General features: G+C 43.1%; 1 protein-coding gene across 8 annotated transcripts in view; it reads left to right on the top strand.

Moving 5' to 3' along the window:
- KTN1 (kinectin 1) overlaps positions 1-20026 on the top strand; it is a 56760-nt gene that overhangs the window by 14632 nt on the left and 22102 nt on the right. For 5 of the 8 annotated variants that reach the window (XM_017831767.1, XM_017831766.1, XM_017831762.1 and 2 more), the window contains exons 8-27: positions 882-1022; positions 2939-3045; positions 4530-4662; positions 5610-5697; positions 6000-6166; positions 6805-6873; positions 8638-8675; positions 9264-9354; positions 9648-9716; positions 10460-10497; positions 10615-10705; positions 13013-13081; positions 14119-14153; positions 14283-14373; positions 15729-15797; positions 16641-16678; positions 17299-17389; positions 17550-17618; positions 19188-19225; positions 19863-19953. In XM_017831767.1, the coding sequence (XP_017687256.1) occupies positions 882-1022; positions 2939-3045; positions 4530-4662; positions 5610-5697; positions 6000-6166; positions 6805-6873; positions 8638-8675; positions 9264-9354; positions 9648-9716; positions 10460-10497; positions 10615-10705; positions 13013-13081; positions 14119-14153; positions 14283-14373; positions 15729-15797; positions 16641-16678; positions 17299-17389; positions 17550-17618; positions 19188-19225; positions 19863-19953 (1623 nt within the window). The remainder of the gene's footprint in view (positions 1-881; positions 1023-2938; positions 3046-4529; positions 4663-5609; positions 5698-5999; positions 6167-6804; positions 6874-8637; positions 8676-9263; positions 9355-9647; positions 9717-10459; positions 10498-10614; positions 10706-13012; positions 13082-14118; positions 14154-14282; positions 14374-15728; positions 15798-16640; positions 16679-17298; positions 17390-17549; positions 17619-19187; positions 19226-19862; positions 19954-20026) is intronic. The other 3 variants (XM_017831764.1, XM_017831770.1, XM_017831763.1) reach the window with 2 other exon arrangements.

The raw sequence follows: 20026 nt of genomic DNA, 5'->3' as shown, positions 1-20026 counted from the left end.
GAAGAGCCTTTATTTAAATTTAAAATGTGGGAAAAGCTGCAATTACTCTGAAGAGGTGGAGGGTGTTCAGGCTAATAATTTAGAACACTTAAATTATATGTCAAGGCTCCCTGACACAGTGAGGAGCTGTGTAAGGAGCTGGGCTGTGGGGCTGGAGACACTTGAAGCTCAGATGGTACGAATTCCTTGTTGTGTGGTGGGAGCTGCTGAAAGCTGCACTTAATGTTTTTGCTTACTAAAGCAAGTGCATTTATGCTGCAGAGGAGCAGCTCTATGGATTTCTCAGGTGTCTGGGTTAAGTTACTGACTAATAAATGATTAAATAGCAATGTGTATTTTCATTTCAAAGCTATAATATGGTGTCATGCTGGTGGGATTCAGGGCTTCTCTGGCTTTTGTAGAGCACTAATAGCCCAACTCTCATAAAGCTGTTGGCTTTGCAACCTGCTACAAAGCAGTTATTGTGCTCTGAATTGCTCTGTTTGGCCATGATGCTTTACCTGTGTTCTTCCATTTTGCTAAATTTGGGATGAAGATCTAAGCTCTGCCCTCTGTGTAATCCATGGGTTTAGTTGTTAGACCTCTATGATTGGGCAGAATGATGGAAATAGGACTCTATCTTTTCTGAGACAACAGAAGATCAGTGTTTAAATTGGCAGACTTCTTAATAAATGTGAGATTATGCTGATCCTAAATATTCGTAAAGATGCAGAAAATTTGGTTGGGTTTAATGCTGTAATTTCTCTGAGTGAAGAGTGATGCTGACTTTGGCTTGATGCATGCTTGCTATATTTTTAGTTATCTTAAACCACTGATTATTAGACTTCAGAAGGGAGCAGTAGATGACTTCTTTCCCTTTTCCCTGTCCCTTCCCACCCAAGGAGCTGGTTGCAGAGAAGGAGAGGAACGGTTTGCTCACGGCGAAAATGCGAGAGCGCATCAACACGCTGGAGAAGGAGCACAACACTTTCCAGAGCAAAATACACGTGAGCTACCAAGAATCTCAGCAGATGAAGATCAAGGTGAGTGCTTTACCAAAGCCGTTGGAGTTGTTCCAGCACAAGCAGATCAATGCTGAGAAATTGCTCCCTTAGCCAGGGTGCAAAACTTTGTGGGAGTTTCCTGACTCAAAGACGAGGTGTTCTCACGGGTGACTTTGGTGGTCTGTGAAATGCTGTCCAGGCAGCCAGTCTCTGATGTAGTTACTTTTCCTTCGTGGTGCTCTGCTGAAATGTTATTCAATTAAAGTGTAAAATCTAATTGAAATACTCGGCTTAAGAGAGCCAATAATGCTGATGATCATTTACCAGCGGATAAATCTCTTTAAAATTATACTACAGAGTGACAACATGGCATAATATACATGAAATACCAATGCCTGGGGGAGTGCTTTGCTGAAAATATTTGAAGAGCAGACACTTGTAATTTTTTAAAGACCCTTGTTACTGTCTACTGTAGTTGCATTGTAATGGAGTGACCTTATAATGAAGGGTTTGTTTCATCAGATTAAAAAGTTTAACTTAGAGTTTTCAAAGAAGAATGGCCCTTTTTATACCAACTTGCCTGCTTAGATTTCATTCTAGGACTTTTTTCCTGTGTGAATGTCACAACATGAAGCCCAGCACATGAACTTTTGCGCTTTAATGCTGTATCTTCTCTCTCAGCACTTTAAGGAGTAGCATCTCTGCAGTTTTGGAGCAGAACTGTGTTCTCCTGAGCAGAGACGACTTCCTTGGAAACTGTACAGACAACTGGATAATGAAGGGGTCTTGCTGCTGGCTGGGGAGGGGGAGAGACATCCTGGCACAACTGGGAGGTCTTTGCAGACGCTGCTGTCCGAGGCAGAGCTGGAGAAAGGATGAGCAGAGTGCTCTGGTCCTGCTCCCTCTGCTGATGTGCTGCAGCATGGCAGAGAACCTGGAGATAGTCAGAACTTCCAGTAACATGGGGTTTGTGCCCCTGATTCTGCTGGGATTTTGTTGGCTTTAAAAAAAAAAATAGGGAGGGAAAAGAACCCCTCAATGAACATCCAAGGCCCAGCTTGTTACATTTGTTGGTGCAAAGCTGGAGGTGGATGCCCTGCAGGGGACTGCTGTGGCTGTTACACAAACTTTTATTTGGATTTTTTTATATCTAAACCCCTCATTGATGAGTCAGATATTTGACGAAACTGGGTCTTGGAATGGTGTCAGCCACATGTACAAACTGGCACTGGTAGAGGAAGAAAGCGTTGTAGCTGTATGTGCTTGAGGGTTTTCAGAGCCGAGCTCTGCTGTTCTCTGCATATGCAGAGTCCATTTTTTCCCTTTGAATCCTGTGTTTTGATTCTTTTGGCACTGTTCTGAACCTTGGGTTGTCAGGGCTTCTTTCTGCCTCAGTTTGGAACCATGCTGAAAATCCAATCAGCATATATTATTGCCTAAATAAAGGATCTATTTCATAATCTTGACTTAAGGATATTAGATGAGGACTAGCCTTTTGTGATTTGCATTTTATAACCCATGTATTGTTAGTTATTTTATACTTTTTCTGCTTTGTTTAAAGGCTTTCTAAGCTTCTAATGATAATTCACAGCATGTTTATTTCCCTCTGGAAAAGTTATGTATAAATATCTAAAGTTATGCAGCGGAGCAGTCATTATTCCAAGTATCACTTATGTAGTCTTTTTAAACAATAAAAAGGTTGCCTTGATAAATAGGTTGTTACACTGATATAAAAGGAAACCTGTGCTTTTATTTGAGCAGGAGGGTCTGAGTAGCACAGTTTAATTTAAGAGTTGGTGCCTGAGAAAGCAACAAAGCTGCCCTTCTCCCAAAAAATCCCCTTAATTTTATTTACTGAAACTGTTGTGGTATCTACTGCTACAAGCTGCTGGGGTGTTTTTTTTATTGCTCCTCAGTCTAATCTTTTATGGAATTGATCTTTCTCTCCCCATCAGTTCCAGCAACTGCGTGAGCAGATGGAGGCAGAAATAAGCCACCTGAAGCAGGAAAACGGGATCCTGAGAGATGCTGTCAGTACTTCCACCAACCAAATGGAGAGCAAGTATGTGAGCAGCTACTCAGAGCTCTGTGTGTTTGAGCCTTCCCTGAAGAGTTGTTCTGGCTTCTGCTTCTTTTGTTTTGCTTCCATCTCCTGTCTCTGAATTAGTGGTTAAGCTGGGAACGCATATTTTGGGCTGGGCTAGCTGTGTTTGCATTGAGCCAAGGCTTTCACAACAGACAGTTTATTTTATCAACTTGAAGCCTGAGCTTTTATGCAGCTTTAACAGAAAGAAGTGCAGCGGTGCTGAGGCATAGTTGGTGTTTTTGGCAGGGGGGGTGTGTCCTTTCCCCTGGGGCTTTAGGAGAGGTGCTGATTCTGGGAGAACAGGAGCACTGAACTTGTAAATCAGTATTGATGCCCTGCAGTTAATGATACCACTGGGGTGGCACTTGGATTTATCTACTGGTGGTGCAAACGTTTGGAGAAACAAAAAGGCATCTCAAGGTTTTGCCTTTTGTGAGTTATGAGTCAAAATGCCCCTGAGCTGGCAGAGAGGATTGTGTGTATTGTGCTAAAAGCTGAGCACCCTGGCAAGGTGTACAGAAAACAAACCCGACACATTATATGCTCTCAGGTATTTGATTTGTTACTGTTGGAGACTAGAATGTCAAAACCACTGTCAGGACTTGTAAAGGGCTCCATATCTTCCTTTTCTGGCTGTGCTGCTGTTTGAGTATGTTCCTTTCTGTTAACAGCTCCTGCACTGCCTGGAGCAGCTCAGCAGAGGTGTGTTCTGAGCGGGTCGATATCACAAGTGCTCAGAGAAGGGTGTGGTACCCTGATTTTAGGTGTCCTGTTCATTTAAATGAAGCATCTCTATCTCTCAGACAGTTATATTGAAAAAGCCTTAATCAAGCAAATTTAAGATAAAAATAACATGCTTTTTATTTGCCTAGACAAAGAGGGGAGCCTTTTAAAATCCTTCCCTTGGGCTGTACAAATGCTTCTTCTCTCCCTACGTGAGCGAGTGCCCCAGACACCTTCATCAGTTAATAGTCAGGTCAAGGCCAGGAGGCAACAAACAGTGTGAAGGAATGTGTGCAGTTCGTGGTCCAGGAGGAATAGTCTCGAGCAAGTCTGAGATCAATAATCCTTTATAGGAAGAGGAAAGGAATGTGAATTTCTATGCAAGACCTTTCCTTACGCTGAGCTTCTTTAGTTTAACATCAGCCTGCCCAAATCATGCCAATCAGCTTGCAAACCTTTCAGAGGGAACTGATGCTTCTGGCTTATTGCTGACCTTTTGTTTCTGACTCTGGCCTGTAGCTACTGTGCTGTGCCAATGGCCAAGAGTACCTGACCCTCATCCCTTCCCTAGAATAAAACAGTTCGGGGGGGGGGAAACAAAACCCCAGACCCACCCAATACAGCCCTTTGGCTGCAAATATGGGACGTGGTGTTGATATCTTAGTAGCTGCTGTTGTGGCCAGTGCTTCTTGTGGAAAAAAAAACCAAGAAAAACCTGTGAAAATGTTTGTTTTCAGGCAGTCGGCCGAGCTGAACAAGCTGCGCCAGGACTACGCGCGGCTGATGAACGAGCTGGGGGAGAAGAGCAGCAAGTTGCAGCAAGAGGAGCTCCAGAAGAAGAATGCAGAGCAGGCAGTGGCTCAGCTAAAGGTGACTGGGGTTTTCTCTGCCTGTCAGGTTGTGCTCAAGGCTCTACTAAGCAAGTTCTGAATCAGTGAGATGTGAAGCCTGTGGGAATTGCTGTAGCTGTTCCCGTTTCGGATGGGCTGAGCCAGCCTGTGGGTTTATTTAATGTTTTTATTCAGTACAATAGGCTATGAGTGATTACAGACCTCCCTGTGAAGTGAAACTTACCTTCCAGGTAAATATCTTTAAAAAGCTAAAGTAGAGATGTTGAACTTTGTACAATTCCAGCAAGATTTGATATCTCAGAGTCATTCATCCAGACGGCATTGTACTTGTGTGATTTTATTTGAAGCCACGTGTATGTTTAAATTTTTAAATAAATATACTTCTTAAAGGTTTAAAATGTAAATGGACTCGGTTCTGGATGCATCTCTTTCCTTTTCTTTGGAAGCAAAGGTCTTTTGTATTTTTTTTTCAGAAGAGAAACTAGTGTGTTCAGGTGACGGTGCCAATCCAGAGCTCATAACTTCTTTAATATTTGTAATTAAGTCTTACACGCCAGAAGCTCTCCCTGCCTTTTGCCCTGGCTGGTGGAGAGTTGGTATGAAAAGTTGAGATGTGTTTTAATTACTGGATGCAGATTTATGTGTTGTATGGCTGCTCTGGCTTCTGGTGTTAATTCTGAACTATCAGGGCAAAGATGCTGCATTTTCATATTACAGAAGCCATTCTGTTGAGAGCCTGTAATGAAATCCTGTTCACAATTTGCCTTTCAAATTAATAGGCTAAACTAGTCTAGGAGGAGGATTACAGAGCACTCTGTCTCTCTGATGTGCCCTAATGGAAACAAGAAACAATTTCACTTCATTGCCATATGTTTTGGGAATGGCACTGAGGGGATGCACTCTGAACGTTTCAAAAATAAATTAAAGGTTAGACTCCTTTACATTGACTCTCTTTTTAATATGAAGGTCCAGCAGCAGGAAGCAGAGAGAAGATGGGAAGAAATCCAGGCTTATCTCAGGAAAAGAACAGCAGAACACGAAGCAGCGCAACAAGGCACGTACCACAACATTCCTAAAGAATGCTTGCTGCAGTGAGTTGGCTGTTGCCATTTGTAAAAAAAGAGGGCATTATTGAGTAAATGGCTTAAATAAAACTCAGGTGAAGTTGGTACTGCTTCAGCACCCCGGGGGAAATAGTGTGTTGTGATCCCAGTTAGTCGGAGCGCTGATGAGGGAGCTGAACCTTGGCTTGCTGGACCAAGGCTTCTAATCAGCCTCCCTGTTTACAGTGAAAATGATTTCCCCCAAAGTTTAAATATGGACTTCTGAATTAAAATCCTGACATTTCTGCTACAGATGTGCAGAATAAGCTTGTGGCCAAAGACAATGAAATCCAGAGCTTGCACAGTAAACTTACTGATACAATGGTGTCAAAACAGCAGCTGGAGCAGAGGATGTTGCAGTTATTGGAGGCTGAGCAAAAGAGAGCTTCTGAGGAGGACTCCATGCAAATGCAGGTGCAGGTAGTATTGCTCAAATATTTTAAGGGTTTGGGTTTTTTTCCTCTCACTTTGTGACTATGGAAATACAGAAATATCCTTGAAATGCTGCTTTTAGTAAAGCTTTCCCACTGAATAAAGGATGAGAAAACTGTGCCAGTCCACTTGTGAAGTGAGACCTTGTGTGTGGTGCTGTGTGGAGGTCTGGGGCTATTTCACACCTGAGAAGTGCTCTGGGCAAGTCAGGAAAATGTGCTGACCCAATTTTCCAAGCTGTGAAATGGTGCCACGGTGTGGGGAAACACCCTGGGAGAGCAGCCCTGCACCTTTGATGTTCATGTGAGCTCTTCTGGGGTGATCTCCCTTCTCCCTGGCATCAGGTGGTGAGAGGCAGTGTGGACATAACTCTTGAGGGATTCAGGAAAACCAAATGGATTGTGGTTGGGCAGGGAATATTCCTCTCTTGATACACAGCAGGTCCTTGTGCTTCCACTCAGACTGGTTGATCTTAGTGGGGAGGAAAAAACAGCGTCTTGTAAAAGTGTCTGACATGTAAATGCTGAACTGTTCCTACTAACACAATCAAGGCTAAAAGCTAATCCTAGCAAAAGTTGACCTGCTGCAGATCTCAGCCTGCTTTTCTTTCTGTGCTCTCTTACAAGGAGCTGATAGAGCAGAATGATGCTTTGAATGCTCAGCTTCAGAAGTTTCATTCACAAATGGCAGCCCAGGTACAGCATGTTCTCAGACTTTCTTTTGTAGTCGTGAATTGTGAACTTTCATTAAAAGTAAGACTTTTTTTTGTAGCTGGATATGAGATGTAATGCTAAAGCAAGGACTTGCTAGCATCCTCTGTTCTAATGTTTCTCAAAGTGGTGTAAAACTTTAAGCTTCTTTCTTTTTTGGGGAAAATCCAGTTATTTTCTCCCATAGTGGCTTTCATTTATAACCAAAGGGTGTAGTACCTTTTTCAATGTTTGTTTTCTGTAGCTTTGCATGTGTAAAATTCTGTCTTGTGGTTCTTCTGGTCTTTTTGCAGTCCTGTGAACCACCTGATTGTGCTTTTTCCCTTGTGAGAAACATTGTCTTATGGTAGCTCCTGTATAAAGTTGTTTGTTCGTTTCTGTGCAGAAGAAAAAAAAAAAAATCACACCAAAACCCCACCAAACCTGCACAATGCCCTTTCTCAGTTATTTTAATCTTTAAAATTTTGGTTTGATTAGTTTATTTGAGAAATTATTTCTGTTGTAAACACTGTGTAAAGCCTCAGGGTCACTGGTGTTGCTTCCACGTAGAGGGTAGGTCACAGAAATCAGCTCAGAAAGGCTTTGTGGGCACAAGTGGAGACTGTTCCTATGCAGTTGGGTGCTGCCTTCTTTTAATCATGGATGTGCTTGATGGAATTTGATTAAATTCCACGACAGACTGAAAATCTGGATTTGCTTGAAGTGTTTTAACCCTTTGGGTGTGGAGAGAGTAGTGAAGGAAGAGCTACTCTGGATTTACAGCATCTTCCTGACCTGCTCCTCTCATCCTTAGTTCTTTAGAGGCTTTGGAAATTAATCCCTAGGGAAATTTTACTTTTTAGCTCTGGGTTGCAGAAGGAGAACTGTTGGAAGGAGGTGTGTCCTTTCCCTGTGCAGCCCCACTGGCCATGAAAATTCAGGGGGGTTTTTCCACCATGAACAGTGGGTGTAAAAAAAGCCCTATGGAGAGGCGAGGTTGGACTGGATCCTGCCCTGGACATCAGGGTTGATGAAACTCTTTTGGTCATTAAAGACTGAACTTTAATGGGACTGAACTTGTTCCCTTTGATATTTTTTTCCTCTGATGCTGTTCTCCATGGTATGGATAAGGCAGTACAGGGATTGCTGTGGGGTCCCATGGGCACAAGCTCTGTGAGATCCAGGATTTTGGGGGAGGGAAAGACTGGAAAGCAGAACCATGTATCTGAAACACAATTGTCCATGGAAGTTCTGCTACAGCTGCTCCCAAACTGGATGTGAAACAGTCTGCAGTGTGATGGGTCTCTCCTGCACTGTTGTGTGTGACAGCGAAGGCACAGGGTTTTTCCAGGGAGAAAAAAATGCCACGTGCTGGTTTTATGTTGCTGTTGCTGTTCCTAACACAAGTCCTGATACACTGTGCAGGGTTTTCTTTTTTTAAATTTGAGTGGTTTGTCAGCAGAATGTCCCATAAAGTGCTTAATTCCTGGGTGCTGGTGAACCCCATGCCTTGTTTGAATCTGGTGAAGGGGAAGTAACACAGGTCCTTTCTCCCTTCATGCTGCCTTAGGCCAAAGGGGAAGAATGGACATTAGTATGGGCTGGTATTCCTTCAGTGTTCCTTAGCCAGGCAATAGCTGGAAGCATCCTGTGCCAGTTTAAAATAACTAGACAAATGCTATTCCTGGCTCACTGTAGATGAGGATTCTTTGACTGGCTTTACTTTCAGCTATTTCTTTTTTTTTCTTTTTTTTTTTTCCCCTTTTACAGACTTCAGCTTCAGTCCTGGCAGAAGAACTCCACAAAGTGTGAGCATTCATTTCCTCTGGGATCTGGGAGGTGTTCCTGGCTTTCAGTGCCTGCCACCTTCCCCTCCACGCACGTGCAGGAGGGACCGGGGAAGGAATTGGTGCTGTCTGTGCTTTTAACTTCTCACCACGAGTTTGACTTGGGAGCTGGGAAAACCACTTCCTACGGATTTCCCTTCCGTGTCTGGCCTCAGGTTTGGAGGCTGTTGTAGGTGGCTCTGTGTGCAACATCTCTCTTGTTTTCTCTCTGCCTGTGTGCAGGGTCAGTGCAGGGTGCAGGAATGTGCGTGACCACGAGAATTGTTATTATTTGGGCTGTACGTGGCTGTGCCAGGAGGGTTTGTCCCTTTGGGAGATGGGGTAGTTGTTGTGTTTCAGAGCTAGAGAATGTCTCATAAATTTTTTTTGGCAAGCGGACAACATTTTAAAATGGAAAAGTTTTTGGACCCAAAATGTACAGTCAGCAGGATTTAGAGTAGGGGCTGGATTTAAGGGCCAGGGTGTATTTTGTGTTTAGCCTGATGTTTCCTGTACCATTTTCGTCCAGATCTTTTTGTACTGATCTGTCGTCGTTTCTCATTTGTGCAGGATTGCAGAGAAGGACAAACAGATCAAGCAGATGGAGGACTCATTAGGCAATGAACATGCCAACCTGACCAGCAAGGAGGAAGAGCTCAAGGTATAATAAAAGCATGTGTAAATGCCAGCTGATACAGGGGGAGTGTTGGCTGCCTGTACAAAAGGAAGCCCCCAAGGCTGCTGCCTTTGGCTCTAGAAACAGCCCCTTCAGCTACAAGTCTGCTCATTTGGCTCCTCTAGGCCAGTGCTAGATGCTGAGAAAGCTGTTGATATGGCAGCTCGAGGATTTTCCTTCAAAAAGTAACCTGAAATGCTTTGCCCTGGAGAATGAACTTACCTGAAATACTGTCTATATATGAACTGCAAATATATTTCTTCTTCTCCTTCCTTCAGGTCTTACAGAACATGAACCTGTCCCTGAAATCAGAGGTCCAGAAGTTACAGGCTCTGACAAATGAACAGGTGAAATAGTTTTTTCATTAAATATTTAATTCTACTCCCTTTCCACTGCCTTTTCTTCCATAAATGCAAATGCAGATCTGTTGGCTTTAAGCAAGCTGTGCTTAAGCACATTAATGGTGTGAGGCTTCCGGATCGGGCTAATACCTGATTCCCTGGAGTTCTTACAGCTGGTGGGAGGCCTAATTCTTACCCCTCCTTCACCAGCAAAATCTTTTACTTGGATATCCAAGTTACTGAAGCAGTTTGCTTGGTTGGTTTAGATTTTTTAGGCTCACAGAGTGCAGGACACTCCGCAGGAGTGAACACAACTGTCCGTGAATGTGCAGTCCTGGCATTTGCATACAAAGGCCATTAACATCCCCCCCCCAAAAAAAAACCCAAAAGCACACAACCCCCCTGCCCTCACCATAGAGATCTCATTAGAGCCAAACAAAATGCTGTCCCTCTGTTATTGCTACGTGGCCTGTTTATTACAGAGGTGGAAATGAAGTGTTTAATTAGAGATAATCCCAGTCGTCAAATGAATCTCTTCGAGATCTTCTTGCCTTTGCATAATTACATCTTGCCTGGCGTAGATTGGTGTTGTAAAAGTGCATGAAGACAAGCTTACCCCTTTCACTCTTGATTTCAGTCATGTGCTGAGAGGCCAAATGACTTGTTCTAGCTTTTTAATATTGTGGAATGAAAGGTTGATTGAATCATGTGATGTATCCTAAGTCTGTGTTAATCCTCTTTATATCTAGGCTGCTGCTGCACATGAGCTGGAAAGGATGCAGAAAAGGTAAATAGCTCTGGGATTTGATAAACAATGTTTATCAGTCTTTTTATGTTCTTCTGAATGGTGCTTTTTGTAAGACTTGGATTGGGAAACGTATTTAACTGTTCTGCTGTGTCTCAGCATTCACATCAAGGATGACAAAATAAGAAGTCTTGAAGATCAGCTTCGAGAAGAACTTGCCCAGATTTCAAACACAAAAGAAGAATTCAAGGTAAGGTAAAGAATAGTTACTGTTGTGCTTATTTACAGTAGATTTTCCAGACTTTGGAGGTTGTGAAGCAACTGCAGAACAGTGAAATAAAACTGACTTTTGTGTGTTGAGGTAAATTACAATATTGTGTTTGCAAGGGAAGAGCAATGTGGGATGTCACAGTAGTAGCAGCTGACTGTGCAGCAGACCAAGAGGTGGGATAGCACATGTTAAATGCAGTGTCTGCAGTTGTGAGGAGTGAGGGCTTTGAAATCTGCAGGAGGAGGTTGTACAGTAAAAGCTATTGTGATTTTTCCAGCTTTAAACCTTCTAATATGACTTTCAAGGCCTTGGTGTGAACTTTTGTTGCTTAGATTACCATGCCAAGTCTCTGTTTTCTGTCAAGGTGGGTGTAAAATTGCTTATTTTCCTTCTGCCTTTTTCCAGATTGTTTCTCACAAGGCTGCAGCTAAACTGCTGAAGCTTTTGTTCTGACATCTGGGGTCTGCACAGCAAAGCTGCTGCTTGTTTCTAGATGATGTGTGCAGAGAGCAGTTTAACCCCTCCTTGCCCTCTGCCACCTTGGCCTTTTTCCTCTGAGCTTGGGCTGTTAGAAACAGCCCTGCTTCCTGAGAAGGGTGATGACTCTGTCTTTTTAAGTCCTTCAAAGCCCAGGGTGGGTGCTGCTGCTCTTCTGATGTTTCTGGTGTGAGGTCAGTCACTCTGAATCTCACTAGGTCAGGTTAGTAAGGTGTTTTTAGTGAGGAACAGAGCAGGTGGGTAGTGGCAGAGGCAGGATGCTTTTGTAGGAGAAGCCTCTGGAGTCTCCTGGAGCTCTTTGAAGCAGGTAGTAAACTTGATTCATGTATTAAAGTGGCACTTTCAAAGAGGTTTTGATGAGAGTCCCTTGCAAGGCTCAGTAGTTTCTCTGAGCTGTCAGAATAAGAAGGAAGAAGTTTGCTCAGTTAATTGAACAGGAAACAAAGTACAGTTTCAGTTGATTTTTGGAATAAAGCTGTTGACTGAATCTTCAGGGAAGTGTGTGCTGAGTAACTGGTGCATAAACAGTGTGGAAAGGGGAGTGGGAAGAGATGGCAGGCTGGAGTAAGTGGGCATGTCTCAAGTTAGTGACACTCTCAGGGCTTTCAGCGTGGTGGAACACTGTAAAATAGCAAGTGAAGTGGTGAAAATGTATAAGAGCAGAAATAACATGAGCATCCTTTAGTGTGGTGGTTTCTGTAGTAACTGTTACCCAGGAAAAAGGCCTTAGAGGTGTTGTGAATGGATATGTGCTGAAATCAGTTCAGTGCTAAGTAGTGGCAAAAATCACCTGGAGGCAATTCTAGCAGTTCTTGGGGAAGTGAATAGAGAACTGAATGCAGAAGATGATCATCATGATAGTGCAGAAAGCTACAGTGTGCTCTCAGCACGATTATTATGTGCACTGCTGGTCTCTTCTTCCTCCTGTCTCTCTTCCCAAACACAAATGAGACCAGTACTGTACTAAATGCTTCCACCTAAGGAAGTGCTGCTGTTTCCCATGCACATGAAAGTGGGAAAACCAGAGCAATGCTTTTAATCCTCACTGTTGCTGTCCCTTCCTTCTCATGTTTTCTCAGTAAGGCTGAAGCACAGAGCACGTGCCCTGCTTTTTACTTTCGTAAAGCACCAAGCAAGTCTTTTTAAAAAAAGACTTTGTAAAGCAAAAAGCAGTAATGGAGGAGGATTTTAAAATACGTGTGAGGAATCCAGACAGACAGCCTGTCTTTTAAGGGCTGCTGTGCCTGTTGCATGGAGCAGGAATGCTGGAGGAGAGGCCAAATGTGGTAGGGCTGTTTGTGTTCCCCATTCACCTCTTCCCAGCCTGCAGTGGGACCCAAGTGTGGGAGCTGTGCAAACCTCTGCTGCTGGATTGACAACTCCTTGCTGTGTTTTAAGGCAACTAGAGAGGGAATCTTGGACCATTTGCTTCAGCAGATGAGTGTTTTGGAAGAGGCAGCTATCAAATCTTGACATGATGGTGATGCTGCTTGAGGAGGAAAATGCATTTTTTTCCCCCTGAGCTTCTCACACTTGTTTCTGTCTGATTCTCTGCCAGGGAATAAAGATGGTAACAGCTGAATTTCTCATGGGAACATAAGGACAATACTTTTGTCTTTAATACAGAAAAGCAAGAAAGAAGAGGAAAGGACTCTTTGTGGTCTTGTAGCTTCCAAAGAGCTCTCTGTAATGACTTCTGTGCTGTTTAATTACCTCACTGCCATTATGGAAATGCTGTAGTTAGGCTTTGCAGTTCTGAAGTGATAAAATGTCTGAATTTTCTTCTAGGTTCTCAAGGATCAAAACACAGCTCTGCAAGCTGAGGTTCAGAAGCTGCAGACTCTCCTGTCTGAGCAGGTATAGCCAGTGTTTGCTGAGGTTATATCAAATATCTTCCAGTCTTTTAATTTCTTCAGTATTTTTTTCTTAACCTGGTTGTAGGCTGGACTGGTTGGTGTCAAAACTGATGCTTTTTAGGCATTTTCTCTTCCATGGAGGGTTCAAGTAAGGCAGTTGTGACTGTCTTCTAGACCTAGTCAAGGGTGTCCAAAGAGACCAGAGCCAGATTTTTACCCTGCTTGTTTTCTTCCATCCTGGACTGAATTCTCAAACCAGTAATAGCGAAGAACAGACCCCTGGAATGGGAAAACTCTTTACATTGTGATGTCTTTCGCCTCCTGTTCTGTATTTTTGCCCATGGCTGCAGCCAGTCTGGTGCTCACAGGATGCTGCAGGTCAAAGCTGTGGAGTTGCTGAGCTCCATCTCCTTTGGCAGCATTGCCTGGGAACACCTTGTGAACACCTCTGACTTTTTGTACCATTGAGAAAACTTCCTGAAACACTGGAAAAAGACTTGCAGGGCAGGAAACTTTTATTTCCTTTTCTGGGTTGGTGTCTGCTGGCCAGGAGCTCCCTGTCTGGAGCAGCTCCCTTTTTTCTGGTGGAGAACCCAATTTGCAGCCGTGTTCCCCTGGGTCTGGCTGATCTCGTGTCCTGTCTGGAAGACTGGGGCTGATTTATATTTCCCATCTGGTCTCTCACAATGTGGTGGTGTTGAGAAATCATAAATGTTCTGCTGAGTGAGCCTCAGGTAGAGCTCGTGATTCCAATAAAAGCTCAAAAAAGGGAGGTACTGAGCTGGCTGCTGTGGATTAGATGCTGCAAGTCCATAAAATCATCCAGCCATTTGGGCTGGATCTGTCCCTTCTCTGATATATTGATAACTTTCCAGCCTCAGTATTAGAGACACAGGTGCCATGGGGACATCCTCCCTCTACTTTATTTTGCTTTCTGTATTAGGGTCGTAACCAAGCTTCTGGTTATTTGTTTTTTTTAAATACCAAATCATTATTTGTCCAGTTAATGATGACCCCATTGTGTTGTATTTCTTTTAGACAAACAAAGACTTGATAGAGCAGATGGAAAAAAGGTAAGAAATTTTTTTCTTTTGAATCAGAGGCTAAAATAAAGATTTTGTTTGGCAGTAAGGTTACTGTTGGTAGCTAAACTGCCTTCAGAGGTTAACTCTTTCTCCTAATACTCACTCTTGCTTTCTCAGCATGAGAGAGAGGGATGATAAAATCAAGACAGTTGAAGAGCTGCTTGAGGCAGGACTCATACAGGTGGCTAATAAAGAGGAGGAGCTGAAGGTAAAATCTCTTGTATTATCTCTTGATGGGGAAGTAGAGATTAAGTGCTCTTGTGCCAAGTGTGTGTTGGAGTGCTCATAGTGCAGCCTGAGATAATTCCTTTTGAATAGGAAAAGCATCTTGTGGAGGCAAGGTTAAAATGTTTTTTGTAAGATAGACTAAGCATTAGCATTGCTGGCCTAGAGTAAGTGCTTCTTTCTGCTTAATCTAGAGCAGATTTTGCTAAAATGCAATCCTGGTGTCCTTTGGAATAATGAGAATACATCTCCAGAGCTGTACATTTGGCTTAACCTCCAACAAATCTGCCTTTAGGAAAGGATGTTTTGTAAAAATTTGGCATTAAGAGATTCTTGCATCTTTTTTCTTAATTGATAATCTGGAGGGTTAAATGGATTATTAAGTAGTGACACTTTTTGGGTGAGGATCAAGTTATTTCCTTCCTGTTTGTTTATAAGGAAGGTAGCGATGAGAAGCCTGGAAAGCCAGAATAAAAATCCCTGTGTGTTTTCAGCTGGCTTTTGCTGGAGAGTTGTGTCCTGTCTACCTGGACAAAGCCAATGTTCCCTTTCTTAATGTCCCTAAATTCCAGGTGCATTGCTGACACCCCTGTGCTGGGGAGAGGTTGCAAAACTGTCAGGTTACTGAACAGCCAAAGATGTGAGCATGTCACAGGATAGTTTGAGTTGGAAAAGACCTTTTAAGATCAAGTCCAACCCATTCCCCCAGCACTGCCAAGCCCACCACTAACCCATGTCCCCAGGTGCCACATCCACACGGCTTTTAAAGCCCTCCAGGGATAATGGTATTTTACAAATTCATCTAAGATGTCTTAATTATTTGTTTGAAATAATATTCTATAGTTTTTTTAACAATGCCAATGGCAGTGTTAGGGGTATGTAAATTTTTAAGCTTGTAGTGTGTTTCTGTACAGGGACACCTTTGACTCCTTGTGTATTTTGGACATTATTACTGACTCCAGAGTAAGATCTGGACTGTTAAAGCCCATGGTCTTATAGTTTTCATTATTTGAATCCTGATATCATATAAATACATTGAAAGTAATGGGCTGTCCCAAAGATGTGAGGAATGGCAATGGCCTATAACATGATGTCTTACATTTACTGTACCTGGGCTCTAATTTCCTATACATTGAAATCCACTCCAAGTTATCCATGATGAATAATTAGTCCATTGAATACTTTGGCTCCAACAGCTGCTGAGGGGGGTGTGTGTGTGTGTCTCTTTCAGAATTTCAAAGTCTTTCACTTATTCTAAAAGAAATTACTTTTCTGTCAAGCTTAACACTTTTTCCCCACCAAATGAGTCTTTCATTATCTGTGTGTCTGCTTTCAAAGGCACTGAGAACGGAAAATTCATCCTTGAGAAAAGAACTTCAAAGTCTGCAAATTCAGCAATCGGAGCAGGTAGTACTTTTCATCTAAAACTTTTATTACACCTAAACTAAATCTGAAAGAATCTTGCTGTGGTTGCAAAAGTCAAGGGGAAAAGGTGGGGATGCCTTTGAAGCCTGTTGGCAAAGCATCCTGTTTTCTTCCAGCGCTGGTCTGGAAGCTCACACTTCTGTCAGATATTTCCTGTGCAGAAGTGTAAGAAGCGGGGCTGATGTAAAGGATCCAGAGTTGGCCACGCACTGAAGTGTCTGTGGATTGGTTTTTCCAGAAGCCCAGAGCAGCAGACATGGCTGGGAGGCAGCTTGTGCTGCCCCAGCTTCCTGGTGTGTGTTGGAGCGTTCCAACGTTAATCCCCACTCTGCAGGGGTGACTTAGCCCCCTTCTCTTTATGTCTCTGATCAGTGACACTGTCACAGCATTGTCATTTTTGATGTTCTGATCAGAAGGTGCCTTTCCTTGACATCCACCTCTGCTTGGACAGCTCAGGAGGGCGCTTAGTTTCTAGAAAAATCACTTATGGAAAAGGGGAAGCACAGTGACCATGAAGAGATGTACAGTAGTGCCAATATTAAAGGTTAACTGATCAAATGCTGGTCTTGAACCTCACCCTCCCCTGGTAAAGATGGGGTGGGTTTGCTTTTGTTTTCCTGGAACTTGCAGCAGACTTGGTATTACTGGTTTGCCAGAAACTGGAGACTGACACCTAATTTTCTTAGGAGATAAATAAAATCATTAGGCTGCTACATAGTTTACTCAGTGCCAGGGTGCTCCAGCTCTCTACTCCTCACCCCTCAACACTTGCAGATTGTTTTGCTATCTTCTGTTTTTTCTAAGTTGAAGCTCTGTTTTGAACAGGTTTCCTTCCAGTCACTGGTGGAGGAACTCCAGAAAGTGTAAGTTGCTGCACAGATTTAATTTCTGATTGTTACTTCTCTCTGTCTTTATCCCACGACTACAAGTAAATCACTTCCCCGAAATTATTTGCTTTTAACTGGGTGAAGTGTTTGTGTGTGGCAGGAAGCATTTTTGCTTTAGAGGCACATCATGTCGGATCAATACCTTCTGCAAATCCAGTTGCTTCTTTGCTAAGCAATTAATTTCATAAGCCTGGCTTGGACTAGGTGAGGAATTGCACTGATTTGTCAGATACTCATTTTTGTTCAGCAGGCATTTTAAAAGGAGTAAGCTTGTTTGCTCTGTGTGTAGTGTAAGTTGATAAATACTTTGCTGGAAAGTGAAGGCTGATTTTAAGTGTGTATCGTTCCAGGGACTGTTGATACCTTAACTTGCATTTTTAGACTGTAATGGTATCTATTTAGCATGTGAATTACTGGTTATATAAAGCCAGCTTGTTCTGATTATTCCCAGTCTTACTCTTCCTATTTGTTCTTCCTGCCTGGTCCCGCTGTGGATCCCAGAGCCTGGTGATGTGATGGGATAACAACCAAAGCTCGTGTGTTTGCTGGAGTAGCACGTTTTTGTCAGCTAATGTTGTCCCTCTACTCTCTTTAAGGATCCATGAGAAGGATGGAAAGATAAAATCAGTGGAAGAACTCCTCCAAGCCGAAGTCCTAAAAGTAGCAAGCAAGGAGAAGACTGTTCAGGTATCTCTCTGCAATCCCTGCCTTGGCTCTTGTGTGGATGCCACTGACTACCATTCCTTTGTTACTGCATGGCACCGTAGAGCGATGAACTCGTAGCATCCATTCTTGTGGCGTTTTTGTGTTTCCATTGTCCAACCCTGTCTGTTTTGTCATTGAAAAGGCTTTGACACAGGAAATAGAGGCTCTGAAAGAAGAAGTAGGAAATTCCCAGCTTGAGATGGAGAAACAGGTAAAACACCTTAGTGGCAGCAGTGTGAACCAGCCTTGCCTTGGATGCGCTGCTCACTCATTTCTGTTCTGGTGTGTTTTGTTTCACTGCTCAATGTCACTGGGTAGAGGAGTGTTTTAGTGGTAGAGCTACACTGTTCTTGGATATAAAGCCATAAATGTGTAGTGTAACTAGTGCTGTCCTTCAGAAACCATGTACCTTTGGATGCCTGAGCTTTTTGGACTGTTAGTATGGAATTTGGCAAGAATTGCTATAGTTTCAGGCACTGCAACATTTACTCTGGCTGGGCACAGTGCATAATGTCCCTGTAGTAAACATGGAAACCTGGGACATTTTTGGGGGCTGACAGCTTGGAAATTTTAACTTCTGAGGTTGCATCTCCTGTTGTTGGCCTTTCTGTATTGCTGGAACAAAAACTACAGGCCCAAAATAGTATCTGGTTTCCAGGTAAACCCAAGACTGTTTTCTTCCCAGTGCCCAAAGAGAGTCGGTCTTGGCACAGTAAGTTTTACTCCAGCTCTCAGGAATGCAGGAGTCTTGGCTTTTTTGGCATGATTGCTGTCTAGCATCCAGAACAAAGGAAGCCCACGTTTCCATAGGGAGCCCATTCTGCAGGCAGCTCAATCCATCGTGCTGTCAGGAAGTTTGCTTGTTTGTGTGGGTTGTGGTTTTGGTCTGCACTTTTTCTTTCCCCCCCCAGTCTTTCTAGCTACATTCCAACATGTCACCCCCCTTTTCTTCTTCCCTTAGTGTTAAAGTTTTGTCCTTTTTAGGCAAAGCTTCACAGAATGTGTTTCCGTCTTGGGCTTTTCCTCCAAAGCAAATTTCCAGGAACTGAGGGAGTTATTTTTGTGTGTTTCCTTCCCTGGAACTGACACAGAGCTCAGAAAAAAAGGGCAGTTTGTAGTTGATGTCTCTGGAAAGCTCCAAAGGTGATACATTTGTGCCCCTCCTGCAAGCAGAATAGAGATTTTTGGGAATGTCTGAAACTCCTGCCATGTTGTGGTAGAGGATCTTACCACAGATAACAGCATCTACGCAGATAACTGCTGTGAGTCTTTCATGCAGAATTCAAAAGAAACATTCCCACTAAATCTTGTGTCTTCAACCCATGTTCAGCCTTAAATGGGAATTTAAAGGAGTGCTGACATTGCAGAAAGCATCCAAAAATCAATTCCTTGTGCAAAGATCTCAGTGATCAGGGATGGTCCCTCTGGTTTGAGCTGCAGTTGCCGGTGAGATGGTTGTCATCATCAGTGTCTGCTTCTTCCTGTGTGTCCCGTGGTGGAAACATGGGCCTGCTTGTGTTCCCATTTGCACTGTTTCCTTTGCTGCTCTGGAAACCACATTTTAGATGTGGAGAATGTAGATGGTGAAGACACTTGGCTTCTCATAATTAAAAAAAAAAAAGACAAACAAAGGAGTGTTTATGCTTATATACCTGCAACAAATAGTGCCTATTTTATGAATGTCTGTATTTTTCCCCCATGTTTCTCCCTAGAGCAGTTTTTAGCATTTATTTTGTCTTTTCCACCTGCCTTGAACTGAAGTACTGATTATTTTCTTTAGGTGTCCATTACATCACAAGTCAAAGAACTTCAGACTCTGTAAGTACAGTTGTTAATGTCTGATCTGCCCTGTGCACCCCTTACTTCTCTGCTCTATTTTAAGTTAAAATGTTCTTTCCTGCTGTCTGTGCTCCATGTGGAGTGATCCAGGCTGTTAACACTGGTCTTAGATGTGTGTCCTTATTAGAAATACCTGGTCCTGCCTGAGACAGCAAACAGGAAGTGCTGCCTGGTTTTGTGAGCCCCAGTTTAGCTGCAAGGGATTCAATTCAAGTCAGGATGGAGGGATGTAGGCAAGGCATAGAGGAAAACTTACTTTGGTAATATCTGTGCTGTAGCTGGGTGGGTAAGGGATCAGTCAGTCCCTCGTGTCCCCAGCTGGGGAGGGGGAAGGAAGTATTTTTAGATGAGGAGAGCACACGTGTGTGATATCCCTGCAAATATGTGTCAGCTCTCACTTAAATGAGCAGTACCACTGATCAAGGGCATCTCCTGCTAACCCAGGCTCTGAAGTGGAGGTGTTCACACATTGATTTTTAGCAGGTGAATTGTGTTTGTGCCTTTGATCAGAGATGCTGCTTTTGTTTGTGTGCTGCAAAGCATCGGATGGTTTATTTTCAGGTGGATAAAAGAGCAAGGGTTTATGCTGTGTGTCTCTGTGTGTTTAATGGTACAGGCTGAAGGGGAAGGAAAAGCAGGTGAAAACCATGGAGGCCTTATTGGAAGAGAAGGAGAAAGAGATTGCTAAGAAAGGAGAATGTCTGCAGGTAAGCCTTCTTTGGTATTCTGGAGGGAAATAAGTTCTGTTGCAGCATTTCTGGCTGTGAAAAAGATAAATTT

The sequence above is a fragment of the Lepidothrix coronata genome, unplaced genomic scaffold, assembly GCF_001604755.1.
Source record: "Lepidothrix coronata isolate B3197 unplaced genomic scaffold, Lepidothrix_coronata-1.0 Scaffold196, whole genome shotgun sequence".
Classification (NCBI taxonomy): domain Eukaryota; kingdom Metazoa; phylum Chordata; class Aves; order Passeriformes; family Pipridae; genus Lepidothrix; species Lepidothrix coronata.
The sequence above is the reverse complement of the archived record's forward strand: the minus strand, read 5'-3'. Positions and strand labels throughout refer to the sequence as shown.